This window comes from Anabas testudineus, chromosome 1 (assembly GCF_900324465.2).
Source record: "Anabas testudineus chromosome 1, fAnaTes1.2, whole genome shotgun sequence".
Classification (NCBI taxonomy): Eukaryota; Metazoa; Chordata; class Actinopteri; order Anabantiformes; family Anabantidae; genus Anabas; species Anabas testudineus.
The window spans coordinates 21,462,902-21,477,440 of NC_046610.1; the positions used below are offsets into that span (position 1 = coordinate 21,462,902).

The 14,539-nt window shown below is 42.2% G+C and overlaps 1 protein-coding gene across 2 annotated transcripts in view; it reads left to right on the forward strand.

Moving 5' to 3' along the window:
• The window catches only part of grk4 (G protein-coupled receptor kinase 4), a 40,715-nt gene that overhangs the window by 10,579 nt on the left and 15,597 nt on the right, over window positions 1–14,539 (forward strand). For both annotated transcript variants that reach the window (XM_026358887.1, XM_026358886.1), the window contains exons 2-6: window positions 1,781–1,876; window positions 6,155–6,267; window positions 7,331–7,408; window positions 8,213–8,313; window positions 14,112–14,204. In XM_026358887.1, coding sequence (XP_026214672.1) covers window positions 1,781–1,876; window positions 6,155–6,267; window positions 7,331–7,408; window positions 8,213–8,313; window positions 14,112–14,204 — 481 coding nt within the window. The remainder of the gene's footprint in view (window positions 1–1,780; window positions 1,877–6,154; window positions 6,268–7,330; window positions 7,409–8,212; window positions 8,314–14,111; window positions 14,205–14,539) is intronic.

Sequence of the window (14,539 nt, forward strand, 5' to 3'; positions counted from 1 at the left end):
GCTGATGTCAGGTGAAGTTCAGGAGCAGAGGATTTCCCTTTCTGTCACAGTCTACACAGTTCACCTGAGTTCAGGCTAGTTTATCCAATCTGTGTTTTAAAACATGGAATTGAAGTGATGTGGAAAATTGGCGATGTTTATCCAAAGATGATGGAGGGTTTAAATCAGCCGTCTCTGGATCCAAGTGTGTGACGCTGCAGCAAAGGTTTTCTGTACTTTACTCTCTCACTTATTTTCAAATGTTTTGTATTGATGAAAATTAAAATCGGATTAGATTTAAATACATTTTCTTAAGAAGAGAAAAACATGAACACTTTTTTTTAATTTACCAGTTCTTTGATCAGTTTCAGATTTAACTTTTGCCACTTTTACTTTCATATGCATAGATTTTGTTCATATTCTTTCATTTAGTGCAAAATGAATTCATTTCTAAAAACTGAAACAGAGGTTTGTAGAAAATGTTTATTATTATTGCTTTATCCATGCTGGCTGTAAGAAGTGCAACAAAGTGATTTGAATCTTGCTACTTTGCACTTTGTGTCTTCTTTAAGAAATGCCTGTGTGTGTGTGTGTGTGTGTGTGTGTGTGTGTGTGTGTGTGTGTGTGTGTGTGTGTGTGTGGACCGGGAATGAATTAACAAGGAAAAAGAGGACTACTGGTTACATGAAATAGTCTTATATCTGCTAATGGGATCTTGAGTCGTCTGTTTATTTGCGGCCAAAGCTCAAAAGTGTGTGTAAGTCTGCACAGGGTAGTGGTAAGATCGCCGCCATGTGGGAGACTAGGGATTCAAATCCAAGCTGTGGCCTACCTCCAGTAGGGAGGTACCTCACTTGTAAGTCGCTTTGGATAAAAGCGTCTGCCAAATCACTAAATGTAAATGTACTTTGTGTCATTTTGCTTTAGTTGAGTAGCTGATTTGCTACATATTGTATCAGTTAGATCAATTCACTGGATGCATGTGTCTAGTCTGAAAGAAGGAATTTGGAATTTAAACTGTGTTTAGGATTTATTTTCTGTTATCACCACTTATTATTGGAGAGTTGAGTATAAAAGTGATAACAGATGGATTTTGAAACAAAAACCAAAAAAGCCTTTTAGTTGCAACCAACAAATGTTTTTGTAACACACAAACCAAAGACTACAATGTCCTGGTTTCTATGTAATTCTAATATGTGGTGTGTGTGTGTGTGTGTGTGTATGTGTGTGTGTGTGTGTGTGTAAAAGCTGCTAGTTAGCAAATCAAAGCAGCATCTCATCAGGGCAGTCTGCTGACTTCTTCATCTTCAGCTGCTGTTGGAGTGAGTTTCAGTAAAGTATATGACGTGACCCCCGTCCACTGAAGAATGCTGCTGTGTCCAGAGGTCGTTCACCCTTCACATGAAGGTCATCTGATCTGCTGAGAAAACTCCCCAACACCTCTCCGTGTTTGAGATAATTCATGAATGTTATGTTAAAGTTATGCTAGGCTAATGTTTGACTGAGGCCTGTGTGTGTGTGTGCGTGTGTGTGTGTGCGTGTGTACGTGCCCCATGATCTCTGAAACCGTCAACATTCTTCATTATGCATAGAGGTGACTGGTGAGACGAACCAGCTGTCCGGGCCTCTGGGCACAGCGAGGTCAACGTGCTTGCACCCGGGCGCGCACACACACGTCTGGGTGTTATTCCTTGTCTTCTTGTGTTGAAATTACCAGTGGATAGATGTGGTTAAAATCCTCCTACAGCGACGGTCGAACTGTTGATGGTCTGATTTCAGTCTTTCTCTTTATGTCCCTTAGGTGGAGGAGGGAAGAGGAATGGTCGTAGTAAGAAATGGAAGGAGATGCTCAAACTCCCGCACATCAGCCAGTGTGAGGAGCTACGCCGCACTATAGGTAAGAGTGTGTGTGTGTGTGTGTGTGTGTGTGTGTATGTGTGTGGGTCTCAGACAGGAAGATAACGTGCCATGCTGTGTCGTTGGGGTGGGTCTGACTGTGGGAGGAAGTTCAGATTGGACTTCCTTCCTGTTTCTACCCGTCTCCACCCGCAGTTACAGGCAGGGGACAGGAAACCGTGTGTGTGTGTGTGTGTGTGTGTGTGTGTGTGTGTGTTTGTAAGTGCGTGTGTGTCTGCCTTAGGGAATCTGTTTGCACAGCCGTTTGTTAATCACAGTGTCTTTTAACATTAGGTGTGTGTCACTGACTGTCTGCTCACACAGCAAATCAAAACATCTTCACTGCTGCTTCCTTCCTGTTCTTCACATCCAGGTTTGACTTGAAAGTAGAGGGGGCAAGGTCCCAGACCAGTGCTCTCCTCTGTGCTATTATGTACTACATTACAATGCCCCCTACCCAAACCCATTCTGGTTCTCTGCATGCCTCTGCGTGTGTGTGTGTGTGTGTGTGTGTGTGTGTGTGTGTGTAATCATGCGTCACAGCTATCTCTGCCAGATTACAGTGCTACCCTCCCCCACATACTCTCCCTCCCTCTTTTCTATCTACATGCCTCCCTCTCCCACTATCTGTATCTATCTCTCCCTCCCTCCCTCCCCCCTTTCCACCACTTCAGAGCAACATAAGAGTGGCAGAGCAGGAGAGTTATGGAGGGAGAGAAAGAATGAGCGAAAAACCGAAACAAAGAGAGAGCAGCTTTTACAGCAGTAGGAAAGATGTCTTAAGGACAGGAGAGCGCGAGAGGGAAGGAGGGAGGCTAAGTGAAAGAGATGCAGAGGCACATACTCCCTACGGTGATATCTCTTACTCAGCGCTGATTGTGTTTCTTGTGGTTCTGTCTTCATATCACAAATCATCACTCACAGATTTAATTACCATATACTTGAATATATCTATCTTAAGATGTGCTAGATTACCTTCTTAAAAACAGCACATAAATGTCACCGTAGGTGTGAGGGAGCATTGTACTTGTCATGTCTTTACATATTTTATTCGCCTTCGGATTGTAACTTTGCAGGAGAGAATGATGTGTGGCTGCGCGCGCGCGTGCGTTCAGCAGCTGTTGGCGGTTACACACGTCACTGTTACATAGACACTATTGCGAAATTTCCCTATCGCACCAGCCGCAGGATCATAATAGTACCCTTTGCGTCCTTAAACACAAAGACATGTAGGCCTGTGCATGTGCACACACAAATCTGTGTGCCGAGACGCACCCGCGTGCCTGTACGCCGTGTAGGCACAGCGGATAAAAAGACACAGTATAGCAACTGATAGCAGTGTCTTTGTTGTGTCTTGATAATGTCAGGCATTTGACCTTAGCCTTGACAAGTGTGTCGTACTTCTAGGAAGCCCAGATTACATTAAGTGCGCTGCAGCCACTTTGTCTGCCAGCCTTCGACCATTTTCCTTCTGCCTTCCTCTCCTCCTTTTTCTTTCTCTGGGTATCTATCCAACACATACAGAACATGTGCACCTATTACTTTTGATCACTGCGGACATGTTAGCTTGTTTAACACGCTCCTGAAACCAGAGGTATTTTGGATGGAGACTAACAGCTCCTGTTGCATAGCAGCAGTGAGTGTTGGCCACTACTCAGGTCACACACACACACACACACACACGCACTCAACTGTTCAGCTACTCTTTCAGCCATTGCACATACTCGTTCACATTTGTGCAAATTTAGCTGGCCATTCACTGTCTCATTAAGTCACTCTGTCTTGGCCTAAATTGGAATTTTAATTAAGTTGCAATTGCAGCTCACTGGCACAGACATTTAGTAGTCCAGACTAGTTCAAGCTTTACAATGCTTCCCTCTCTTTTTTTCAGTCCTCTCGTTCTCCTGTCCCACTTTCCCTGACACCTTGCCATCTTATACACACACACTCTCTCTCTCCCTGTCTCACCATATCTGTATCCCTTTCCCTTTTTTTCTCCATAGCTGTTCTTTCCTTCAAGGATCGCGAGGTTCTCTTACTCAAAGAGGAAGTGTTTCATTTCACTGGCCTACGTTCTCATATTTAATGATTTGGAGCCTGGAATCAGAGCATGCACACACACACTCGTGCAAATGCTCTCTCTCACACACACACACACTAACCAGTGCCAGTCCAAAGAAACTGTGTTCTCTTCTTAGGTCTTTGCCCACGTGCTAAACCTAGGATCCCGTTGCATAACGTATATGGTGAACATAAAAAGACCAGTCTGTAAACTTCATCCAACAAATAGGCCAAATAAAGAGAGAGCATGTGCTAAGATGTGCATGTGATTTTTAGCATCGTTTTTGTCCTTACGTGTAGACCTTAGCAGACGCTGACACAGTTGATTGCAAAACCTGTGACGACCAAAGGATTTATTTAGCTGTGTTATTTTGTTCACTTGGACTGCCTCTTTGTAGTCGTCGTTTCTCTGACAGGAATAATGTGTGCGTTTCTTTTTCTTGTTTACCATTAACTTATGAAAGCATAGACACTAAAATCAGTCATATGTTCCTGCGTGTAGCTTGTTGCCAACTCCCAGTCCTCTGTGTATTGTTAAAATGAAAACAAATTTGGACAGAAAATAACACAACATATTTGTAGCTGCTGAGAATCGCTGCTGTTTGAATGGAAAGTGATGGTGTGTGATTTAGGAGGTCACCACATTGAATTAACAAAACACACAAACACACTCATCTCCATACATATATACAGGAAGTGTTACGGTGTACTGAAAACATTGGGACATCTCAGCAGGAAAAATCATAAAAACTGGAGATTTGATTTATTGTGAATGTTATAAGAAATGAATGTAGTGAAAACAGAACAAATAGGGTTCAAAATAGTGAATATTACTCCAAACATTGTTGCTGTGCAAACGCCCTGAAGTTGGCCCTTATCAACTCTGAGTGTGTGTGTGTGGGCCTTCCTTAGCTCCAGCTCACAGCTGAACACAGTCGATAGGGAAGTGCCAAAACAGGCCTCCAAGAACTTGGCGATCAGAAATGAAAAGAGGTCTGAAGGCAATGCAGCGTAACACAGTTGAACATTTCTTTGTGAGATGATCTGACGTGGCTTTTGTTCTCCAGATTTAAAACATGGCGGCCGCACAGTGGAAAGGGAAGCAATAAAAGTATCAGATCCACGCTCCTCTGGTCGCTCATCAAAGTGACGACTTGGGTTTCGTGGTCGTGTAAGTGTCTCGTTTGGACGCGCTGCGGAGCAGAGGGGCGTGCTGCGTAATAAACAGTGCAACTCCAAAGGCTGTTGTGAAGATTTGATTTACTGTTGGATGTTGTCCGAGCTGTCGCCACTGAACGCCATGAAATCCCCCCTCCTCCTGCATGCAAATGTGTAGCTTGTTTATCTTTGTATGTCTATCTGTCCTCACTGTCAACTAGGGATGGAAAATTTCTTCATCCTCCTTTGGTACCAGAGGAAATATGACTGAAATGGATGCTAATAGTCCTAATAGGCCGGAGCCAGCTGCACAGGAGACACGCAGAGAAAACATGCTACCACAAACTCACAGAACACAGCCTTGCATTGTGTTTTTCTTTATAGCACAGAGCAGCAGAAACAAGTGCGCCGGTTGAAGATGAAGCTTCAACTGGTTTGTATTGTATTGTATAGTATTGATTGGGATATGAGATGAAAGAGAGATGAAGTATCCCCTTCTGTCTCAGCTAGCTTTTACTAAACTTATGTTGACCTCTTTATGTTAACATGTGGTTGGTTTGCTCACTTTCTTTCATTAAACTTTCTACAAAGCTGTAAAGGAGTTCATGAGGCACGCTAGGAGAGAATTAGGACTGCAGCTTTAATATGACGGGACAACAATTGCAGCATCAAACATTATCTGTGAATAATGCAGCCACCTGCTGCAAATACATAAATGTAATACAGGTAATACAACAAAGCGAATCACCGAACACAGGTGTACAACTGCAAACATACACAGAAAAGTCTCTCATTCTGGTTCATAAGTACATATTCCTATTCCTCATAACAACACAACTTCAAATTCCCAGCGCGTTAATATGAAGCAACATCTGCAGGTGATTCCGTGGTTGCATGTCTGTACTGTAAATCAGAACATCGAAGACTGTTTCATGTTATTACATTTTAAGATGGTTTCACAAAAAGAGACAAAAGTCAGATTTAAATTTTTCTTGTGCAGTGATTATTCTCAATCTGTCTTCTCCTGTGTCTCTTTCTCCCCCTGCCCTATTCTCCTCAGAGAGGGACTACACCAGTCTATGTGAGAAACAGCCCATTGGTCGGCTATTATTCCGTCAGTACTGTGACACCAGGCCAGAGCTGAAGCGCTGCATCGAATTCATGGATGCTGTGGTATGTGTCGATCACCTTTTACTCTGCTTGTTCTCCTCTCTTCTCCAACTATTTTCCTACTTTTGCACGTCTCTCTATGCTGCTCTGTCTCAGTCGCTCTCGTCTTCCCCATCTCTCTGTGATTTCTCCCATGGGACTTGCCTGATTCAGGCCCCTGAAGAGCAAGGAATAGGAAAAGAAAGTACGAGCTTGGTCCTTTGCCTGCTCTTGGCAGTAGCACGAGGTGGAGGGTGGGGTGGGCGTAGAGGCGGTGATTAGCAACTTACACAGGCTGTCAGACAGAAGACCCTCCTCTTTTCTACATGCACTCCTGCGTGAGGTCAAACCGACGTCAGAGGCAGGTCCCCCGAGTGAGCAGGCAAACACAGGCCCAAGCTTGTGTCAAGGCCTCTCGAGGTATGCGAGAAAGGAAAACAGGGGATCATGCGTATTTAATAAGAACTTACATTGTTTTTTGGCTGAAACGCATGTACATATGCACCCTGGGAGTCGCACATAGTCATACTGAATTCAAGAACGATACAAACACTTTAGTGCTTAACACATGCTGTTAGTTTAGTCCCACTGCCTCAGCTGTGACGTGTTGCAGCACAGCTCGGTCCCATTCCTCTCTGATGAGCTTGTTTTTAAAAAAAAAAAAACTCCTTGAAGCAGTAAAACTCTCGACCATGTCCATGTCTACAGCCATATTTGACCAAAAACACAATCTGTGATGGTGCGATGGGGTGAAAACTGAGGCATCATTCTGGTTGAAGGATGCAACGGGCAAAGTGCGTCAACAACCATCGTCGCCACTTTGCTGCCTTGAATTAGTTCAGATGTTTTGTCATCAGTAACCTCTTGCTATGTTTCTGCGGCCCCACGCTCACTTCTGTTTTTAATTTGCTTCTCCCTCTTCTTTCTCTATACAACCTCAACCGTTCCTTCTCGAACCTCCTCCCGCCATGTCTTCTGTTGACTGTCTAACTCTGACCTTATTTGGAGAGAGATGAAGAAAAGATGGCTGAATGAGCATGTTTCCTGCGATGCTATGGTTGCTCACACTTCTGTTTTTCTATGGCAGGCCATGTACCAGCTAGCTCCAGATGAGAAGAGGAGGGACTGTGGACTGAATGTTTTAGACACATACTTTAATAATGGGGTGAGGTGCACATACACATAATGACACAGCTAGACTATATAGTACATTAGAAATAATAATAGTTTAAGATAAAATGTTTTTCCATTAAATGAAGTACATAAATTCATTTATTATTTAGTTATCTTATCATGATATTTATATTTTTGAATGACTAAGCACATGTTTGCCAATCTGTCATGGATCAACCTTAGAAACTTTGGACTTTATTCAAACTGTGTGAATCCAAACATGTGTAATCAAGTCCCAGCACTGGTGACTTTAGTTTTTCTGCCGGGGTATCATCAATTATTACCAGACTGTGCTTGCACCTCTATTTTGGTTTGACTAAGATTCACACTGGACGTCATTTATCATTATAAGCTACAGATGCTGTAAATAGATAAGGTGCCAAACTGTGAAGAGGTTTTGGTAAAATGCGTTCTCTACACCCATTTCACACCCTTTTGTGGTTTCTTTTTTGTTTGTGTGTGTGTTGTTGCCACAACCGCAGTGGAAACATTTATTAGGTTAAAGCACTGTGGTCCACAGAAGTCTTCGCTGTGTTCACACCACCCTTAATGAATTCAACTGTACTGAAACCAAAATTAGTTTTAAAGCCAAACTGGAGAGGTGTTATCACAACCTTGATCCTCTTCCAGCAAAACAGGTTCACAAACAGAACGGGACGATCTGACTGATAACATTTTGACCTTTTCTCTTACCCTTCAGTCTGCAGCCACAGTGCACAGTTATCTGACTTGTTTCTATCCCTTTCTCTGTCTGCCTGTCTCACTTTGTGTCCTTTTTCTCCTTGTAACCCTCAAGTCGGCAGCCCATTTGCCAGACATACCCCAGGATGTAGTCGCTGGGTGCCGGGAGAGACTGGAGCAGAGTCCATGTAAGGAGCTTTTCGATGACTGCACCAAGTAAGTCCCCATCTTTCTTTACGATCCTGGTCATCAAAATGTAGTGGCACTAATAGAATCGTATTCCTTCAGCAATAGTGTGTTAGTGCGCGTGTGTTTGTTAAAGACTGTGTGGACTAGTGCACCCTGTCACTAGTGATGATGAGGCAGCTGGCACCTGGTGTGCAGCAACACACACATACAGACTTGCAAACACATGCACAGTTGAGGCCATGAAAAAGAGCAGTGGGCAGAGAGCATCCGGATGGCTGGCATGAAAACAACAGCCGCCTCAGTGTTCCCTGTACACACACAAACACAGATTTACAAACACACACATACACACGCACACTTGCAGGTGTTTCTGCTTCCTGCACCGAGAGCCAGGAGAAGCAAACAGACTGGGGATTATTATCCAAATGTACTTCTCATTGCCCATGTGTGCACACACACACACACAGATATTTGTAATATTTAATTTTCATATATAACTCCGTCACAGTTGGTTTCTGTTGCACAATTTACTTAAGCTGTATGATACACAGTGTGAAATGTATATAGTGGTAAGTTGTAAAACTGATTTTGGTAAGGCAATGTTAACTATTTTAAAAGCATCAGCACAATGTTACATTTTCTCTATTCTGTGTTTTTTTATTTGTTCTTGGTCACCTATAACGTGTTAATGATTATTTATGAGCTGTTAATGATTCTGAATGTCTGAACCGCGCTGTGTGCTGATTGGCTAGTTCTTTTTAGACAGATTTTAAGAGAGTTGTGATACAAATACACTGAGGTTACATTATTATTAGTAGGATTATTGTTGTTGTTGTTGTTGTTGTTTGTCTTAATTCCTTTGGGGAGATAATCATGCTCTACGTTTGTTGACCAGTTCCCATAATTTGGGGGATGAATGACAATTTAAGATATTCTGCACTGGTGTCTGTTTCTTTTTTTTTCTTTTCTTTTCTTTTTTTTTAACCTGGCTAAACACCATTAAAAGTGCACTGAGTTATCTATTAGCACTTCCTGTTTGGAATATAATCATGGCTGCACATTCATCCATCACTGAATTACTGTGTTACCTAAGAACACTTTAAAATGTGTTAATTCTCAGGTGAGCTCAGGAGTTAAAGTAGTAGTATAATAATGATCTTTTTTGTCACTTCTGAGCATGGGCTGAGAGGGTCAGATGTACTGCTACCATGATATGGGTACCATGCATTAAGATTGGACTAAGGTATGAAATACAAACTGATTAGGATTGAAAGTGCTGTGACCAGCCTCTGATTTATATGAGCTTCTTCTGGGAATACTGGAATCTGTTCGAAGGGACTCAGGAGATGGGAAAACACTCAATTATGTTCTTAGCTTGCACTCTTGTTTTTTTGCAAACATGTTTAGAGAACTGTTCAAGAGCTCTTTGATTCATAAACTCAGCAAACCTTATGCTGCACAAGGCTGAGAGGGGCAGATGTACTGCTGACAGGACGCATTGACAGCCATTTTGTTTCTTGATCATTTCTGGATTTTTCTTTTTTGTCAATTAACACATCCTGATCTGTGTGTTTGCTGGTTAGGCTTGGTTGAAGGTTAGCACGGTGACAAACAAATAGATAGAAATAGGAGAAATAGCAAGAGGCGTGTATGTGTGTATACACATATATGTGGTTAAAACATAGGACAAAGTAAATTCATTAGACAGAAGTTGATGTTTGACTGGTCAGTGGTCAAAGCACAACACACACTTGTTTTTTTTTTGTATTTTTTTGGCCCCTCAAGTCATATTTTCAGGTCAGTTTCTTTCTCTTCTGCATGCATACCTGTTTTAACATCTCTGTGTTGTTAAAAGGGCACTGAGGAGGGCAGCATTCTAATAATAATCATAATAATAATGATAATAATAATAATACATTTATTTATAAAGCACTTTCTAAACATGTGCTACAAAGTGCTTCACATAAGAAATAAAAAAATACAGGTAGCCCAACAAGTCCAACTTGAACAGGCACTAGGCAACAGTAGAGAGGAAAAACTCCCTTTAGAGGAAGAAACCTCCAGCAGAACCAGGCTCAGGTTAGTTGGTCATCTGCTTCGACCGGTTTGGGTGCAGGAAACAAACAATGAACTAAATTTACACAACAACTACAACATCAGTCCTTTAGAAAACCAGTTCCAAAACGATAGATGGAGGAAACTCAATCACATTCATCAAAATTGATGAAGTCGTGCTAAATAAGGAAAGGCTTGTCGGTTTTAAGGAGAGATTTAAAAGATGTTACTGAGTCAGCTGATCTTTTTTCCTCAGGTAAATTGTTCCAGAGTTTGGGGGTCTTACTGCAAAAGCTCTGTTGCCTCATTTTCATTCTAACATCAGTTACATGCAGAAGCTCTCTACCAGAGGATCTCAGGCTACGTGCAGGCTCATAAGGGTTTAACAGCTGGGATATATAGCTGGGGGAAAGACCATGCAGGGCTTTAAAAGTTATTAATAACATTTTAAAATCTATCCTAAAACATACTGGAAGTCAGTGCAAGGAAGCTAAGACAGGAGTGATGTGTTCATATTATCTTTTTCTAGTTAAGAGTCTTGCAGCAGAGATTTGTGGCTAAGACAGGTGAACAGACTGTTGCAATAGTCAATAGTCATTATAACACTTACGTTCCACAATTTGTTGATGTGAGAAGCACAGCATCTGCTCCACTCTTGACCAGATTTATAACGGAGCAAGCCATATAGTGAAGTGCCGACAAACGGCACATCGTGAGCGGCTGAAGGTGAAAATGCACAGAGAGCAATGGAAGGGGAGAAAAAAGCAAAAATGGGGGGAAACGTGCGTAGAAATGGAAAGAAAGTGTTAAGAAGAGCAGGGGAAAATAGCAGAATGGACAAACGTAGAACAACACAATCACGTGTTTATGTTCCTGAAAACCTCACAGCAGCAGTTCAGAGGTTTTTGAATGGGATTCCTGTTCAAGTTCAGTCATCACTCCTTCCACTATCATTTTTGTATTCCGCTGTGGAGTTTTGGTTTGCTTTGTTATTTTATTCCAATACGTAATTATGACCCAGAGTTTACTCAGTTTTCTTTTCGGAGGGAAAGCCTGTAGGAAAGCATGGTGCTGCACGTGGAAACGTGACTATTGGCTGAGCCACACACCCACCAGCAGAAATGTATTAGCTCACTCATGGATTTTCTTCTGCTGCAGTGGAACATGCAATTATGTCATACTAAGGGTAGAGTGTGCACGTTCCGTACATGTGTATTACAGTGTGTTGTGTCTCTTGATAAACGTCTTTCTGCTGATTTTCCTCCACCGCACTCTTCCTCTCCTGCTCCCTTCGTGCAACAAAAGCCATATTGTAGCTGTGTTTATGTCGACTCCCAGAGGTGTCTGTCTGCGGCTCGACTCCAAGCCAGGCGCTGCTGTGCTCCTGCCTTTCTGTGGCCCCTTTCTAAAAGTGTCAGGTCTGAGCTGAGAAACCTCAGCGCAGGACCGAGTGCTAATATGCTGTCTTTAAATACGCTGTAGTCCTCCTGTAAAGGACCGAGACATCGTCAGGGTAGATGAACGTTCGTGTCATGTGCGGAACAACTGGATCGCACGATGACATAATTCAGTTTTCTTTTACACAGCAGAAGGTGCTCCCCTTGTGGAAACTCTCTACTTGGAGTGTTTTGCCAAGAACAGCCACCCCAGTGGTGTTGGTAACTACAGGCAGCTTTCCTCATCCTCTTTAGCGATGAAGTCATGTTCAACTGTGGTCAAAAGGAAAATCTCCTGGCCAAATATGAGCATCTCTTCAACATTTGGGTGGTAGTGGAGGGAACTGTGGTTTGTACCTTTGGTTTTCAGTCATATTTTGTAGACTAGCAGAGGACTGTGATCATACTGGTCAGCAGTAGAGAAAGCAGAAACTGCGTCATTTTGTGATCATACTGTTGGATTGTAATCAATTAGAGCTGGGTGATGCGGTTTTGATATGTTTTCACTGATATATACCATTAATGAGGAAGAAAACATATTGAACATGTTTGCTGGACCTGTACACACACTGTGTTACGGTGAATGAACACGTTGTTTGGACTGCAACACACATTTTAATTAGACTTTTGAGGGTTCTGCCTGTGGGGCTATATCCAACTTAAGTCAGGTGGCGTGTTATGGTTTCATACAGTCATTTATTATTAAGTTAATGAATCGATACACTCACCAGCCTCATGGCAGTGGCTGGCTGGTGACTGAAAAGGCAGAGTGGAGCGACTGCTGCTGGGAACTTGACCACACAAGTCTTGTTTGCGAGTTTCGGTGCTAGTTCTAGCAGCTTGGGAATGTACACTTTGGTTTTGGCTTTGTGCAGGGATGGAGGCTTGGTAACGTTACTCATTGAAATGATGGAAAGGTTTGTTTTTTTTTCCCGTCTGTGTCGGCACAGGTTGTCTGCAGCTGGGATTGACTTCAGCACCCTGAACCTTTAGCAGGAAAATATAATGGATGGCTGGATTAGGAAATCTTTAGCACCCAGCCTTAAATGCTGTACATTACCTCTTTACTAAAGCTTTGTGTTATTGAAATAATATGAGTAGCTACATTATTCGTTTCTCCTGTAGCAAATGTGTTTTTTTTTTTTTTCTTAAGAGTTCAAAAGCAGATGTGTAAAACAGGTCAAGTTCTTGTGACACACAGTGTCTGTCTTAAGGTCGTCTTGGTCAGTGCCTGTGCTGCAACATGAAGCAGATACATTGACTGTTTTTGGCAGTGACTTATGCTGGTTATGTGAAACTCTGAATCAAAAGCTTGTGTCTGTGAACTTGATGGTGAAAACTTGGTCACATCCCAAAGACGTGGACCAGCTTTATATGTCTAGTATTATCCACTCTTCTCTGGCCTCTGACTCCTCTTGCAGTTCGATTACAGCAGTTGGGAAGGAGCTATAGAAACAAAGACGGTTGTGCTGACTTCTGTTATTTTTTTCTTATCACAAACCTTGAAGTAACTGTAAACGTGTCCCAGTAAAGTCCAGTCCACCATGTTTGGTACAATGATGTTAAAGAGAACGTAGTGTTTAAGTCAAACAACATCTGTGGTCAAAGCAGTTAAAAAGGGCACGTGTTAAAGGGCCATGCTGTAAAAACACTCTGTGGCGTGATGGTTGATGTATGATCAGGAGATGATGTAGCACTGACCTTCCATGACCCCTCCTTTCCTCAGTATGTTTTGGGGACATCGTGAATATCCGTTTACCGTATGTCTTCTCTTTTAATCAAGGATTTTACAAAATAAAGTTATTCTTGGCTGCTAATATCTGAACATACGACATAATGGGAGCGATTCGGACAAACTTTCAACAGCCACATTCACATGTCAAGTAAAGTGAGATTACATGTTCCGCTCAGCCTGCTGCTCAGTGAAAGGAACAAACAAACAAATAAAGGGTTCCCCAAAATCCCCAGTTTCCTGCTCGAGTGAAATGTCTCCTTTCAAAGGCATTTAGGATTTTTGATGGTCGTGCATCAGGGGCAGCTTCGAACTCTACCACGGCCGGCGATGCCTACAAACACACGCGCACATGGTCACACAGATGTACACAAACATGTGCACGTGTGTGATTCAGGGAGTAGTCAAATAAAGAGGATGTTTGTTTGTACTCATTGTAGAGGTTAAAAGCTGTTCTGTAGGGAACACGGGCCAGCTGTCTGTTTGGCTGTTTAGAGGGTTTCAGCAGAAATCTTACATCAGCTTGTTTTTCTCCTGAAAATGACCTTATTAACTTGTTATCAAAATGATCACTGCCGTTCTTTCTCCCTCCCTTCCTACAGAATAGTTCGTGATTATCTGAGTGGAGCTCCATTTTCCTCCTACCAGGAGTCCATGTACTTCTCTCGCTTCCTGCAGTGGAAATGGTTGGAGAGGTGGGTAGTCACTGCTGATTACACACTTGGTAAAGCAAACATGCAACCCATTCCTTTTTGTTACATAACAGTGACACCTGTGATCTTACACACATTGAATATTCACCGGTCGCTTTGTTATCTTTCATTCCATCTATTTGTTTGCTAAAGCCAGCACTTTATCTCCTTTAAACTTCCAGAGCAGCAGATTATAAAGTAAGTTAATAATGAATCTAATGTAAACAACAATACATTTAATGAAATTGCTTTAAGAAAAGTTTCAACCAAACAAACAAATATATATATATATAGAAATAGATATGCTGTATATAAATCCACAAACAAATGAACATAGT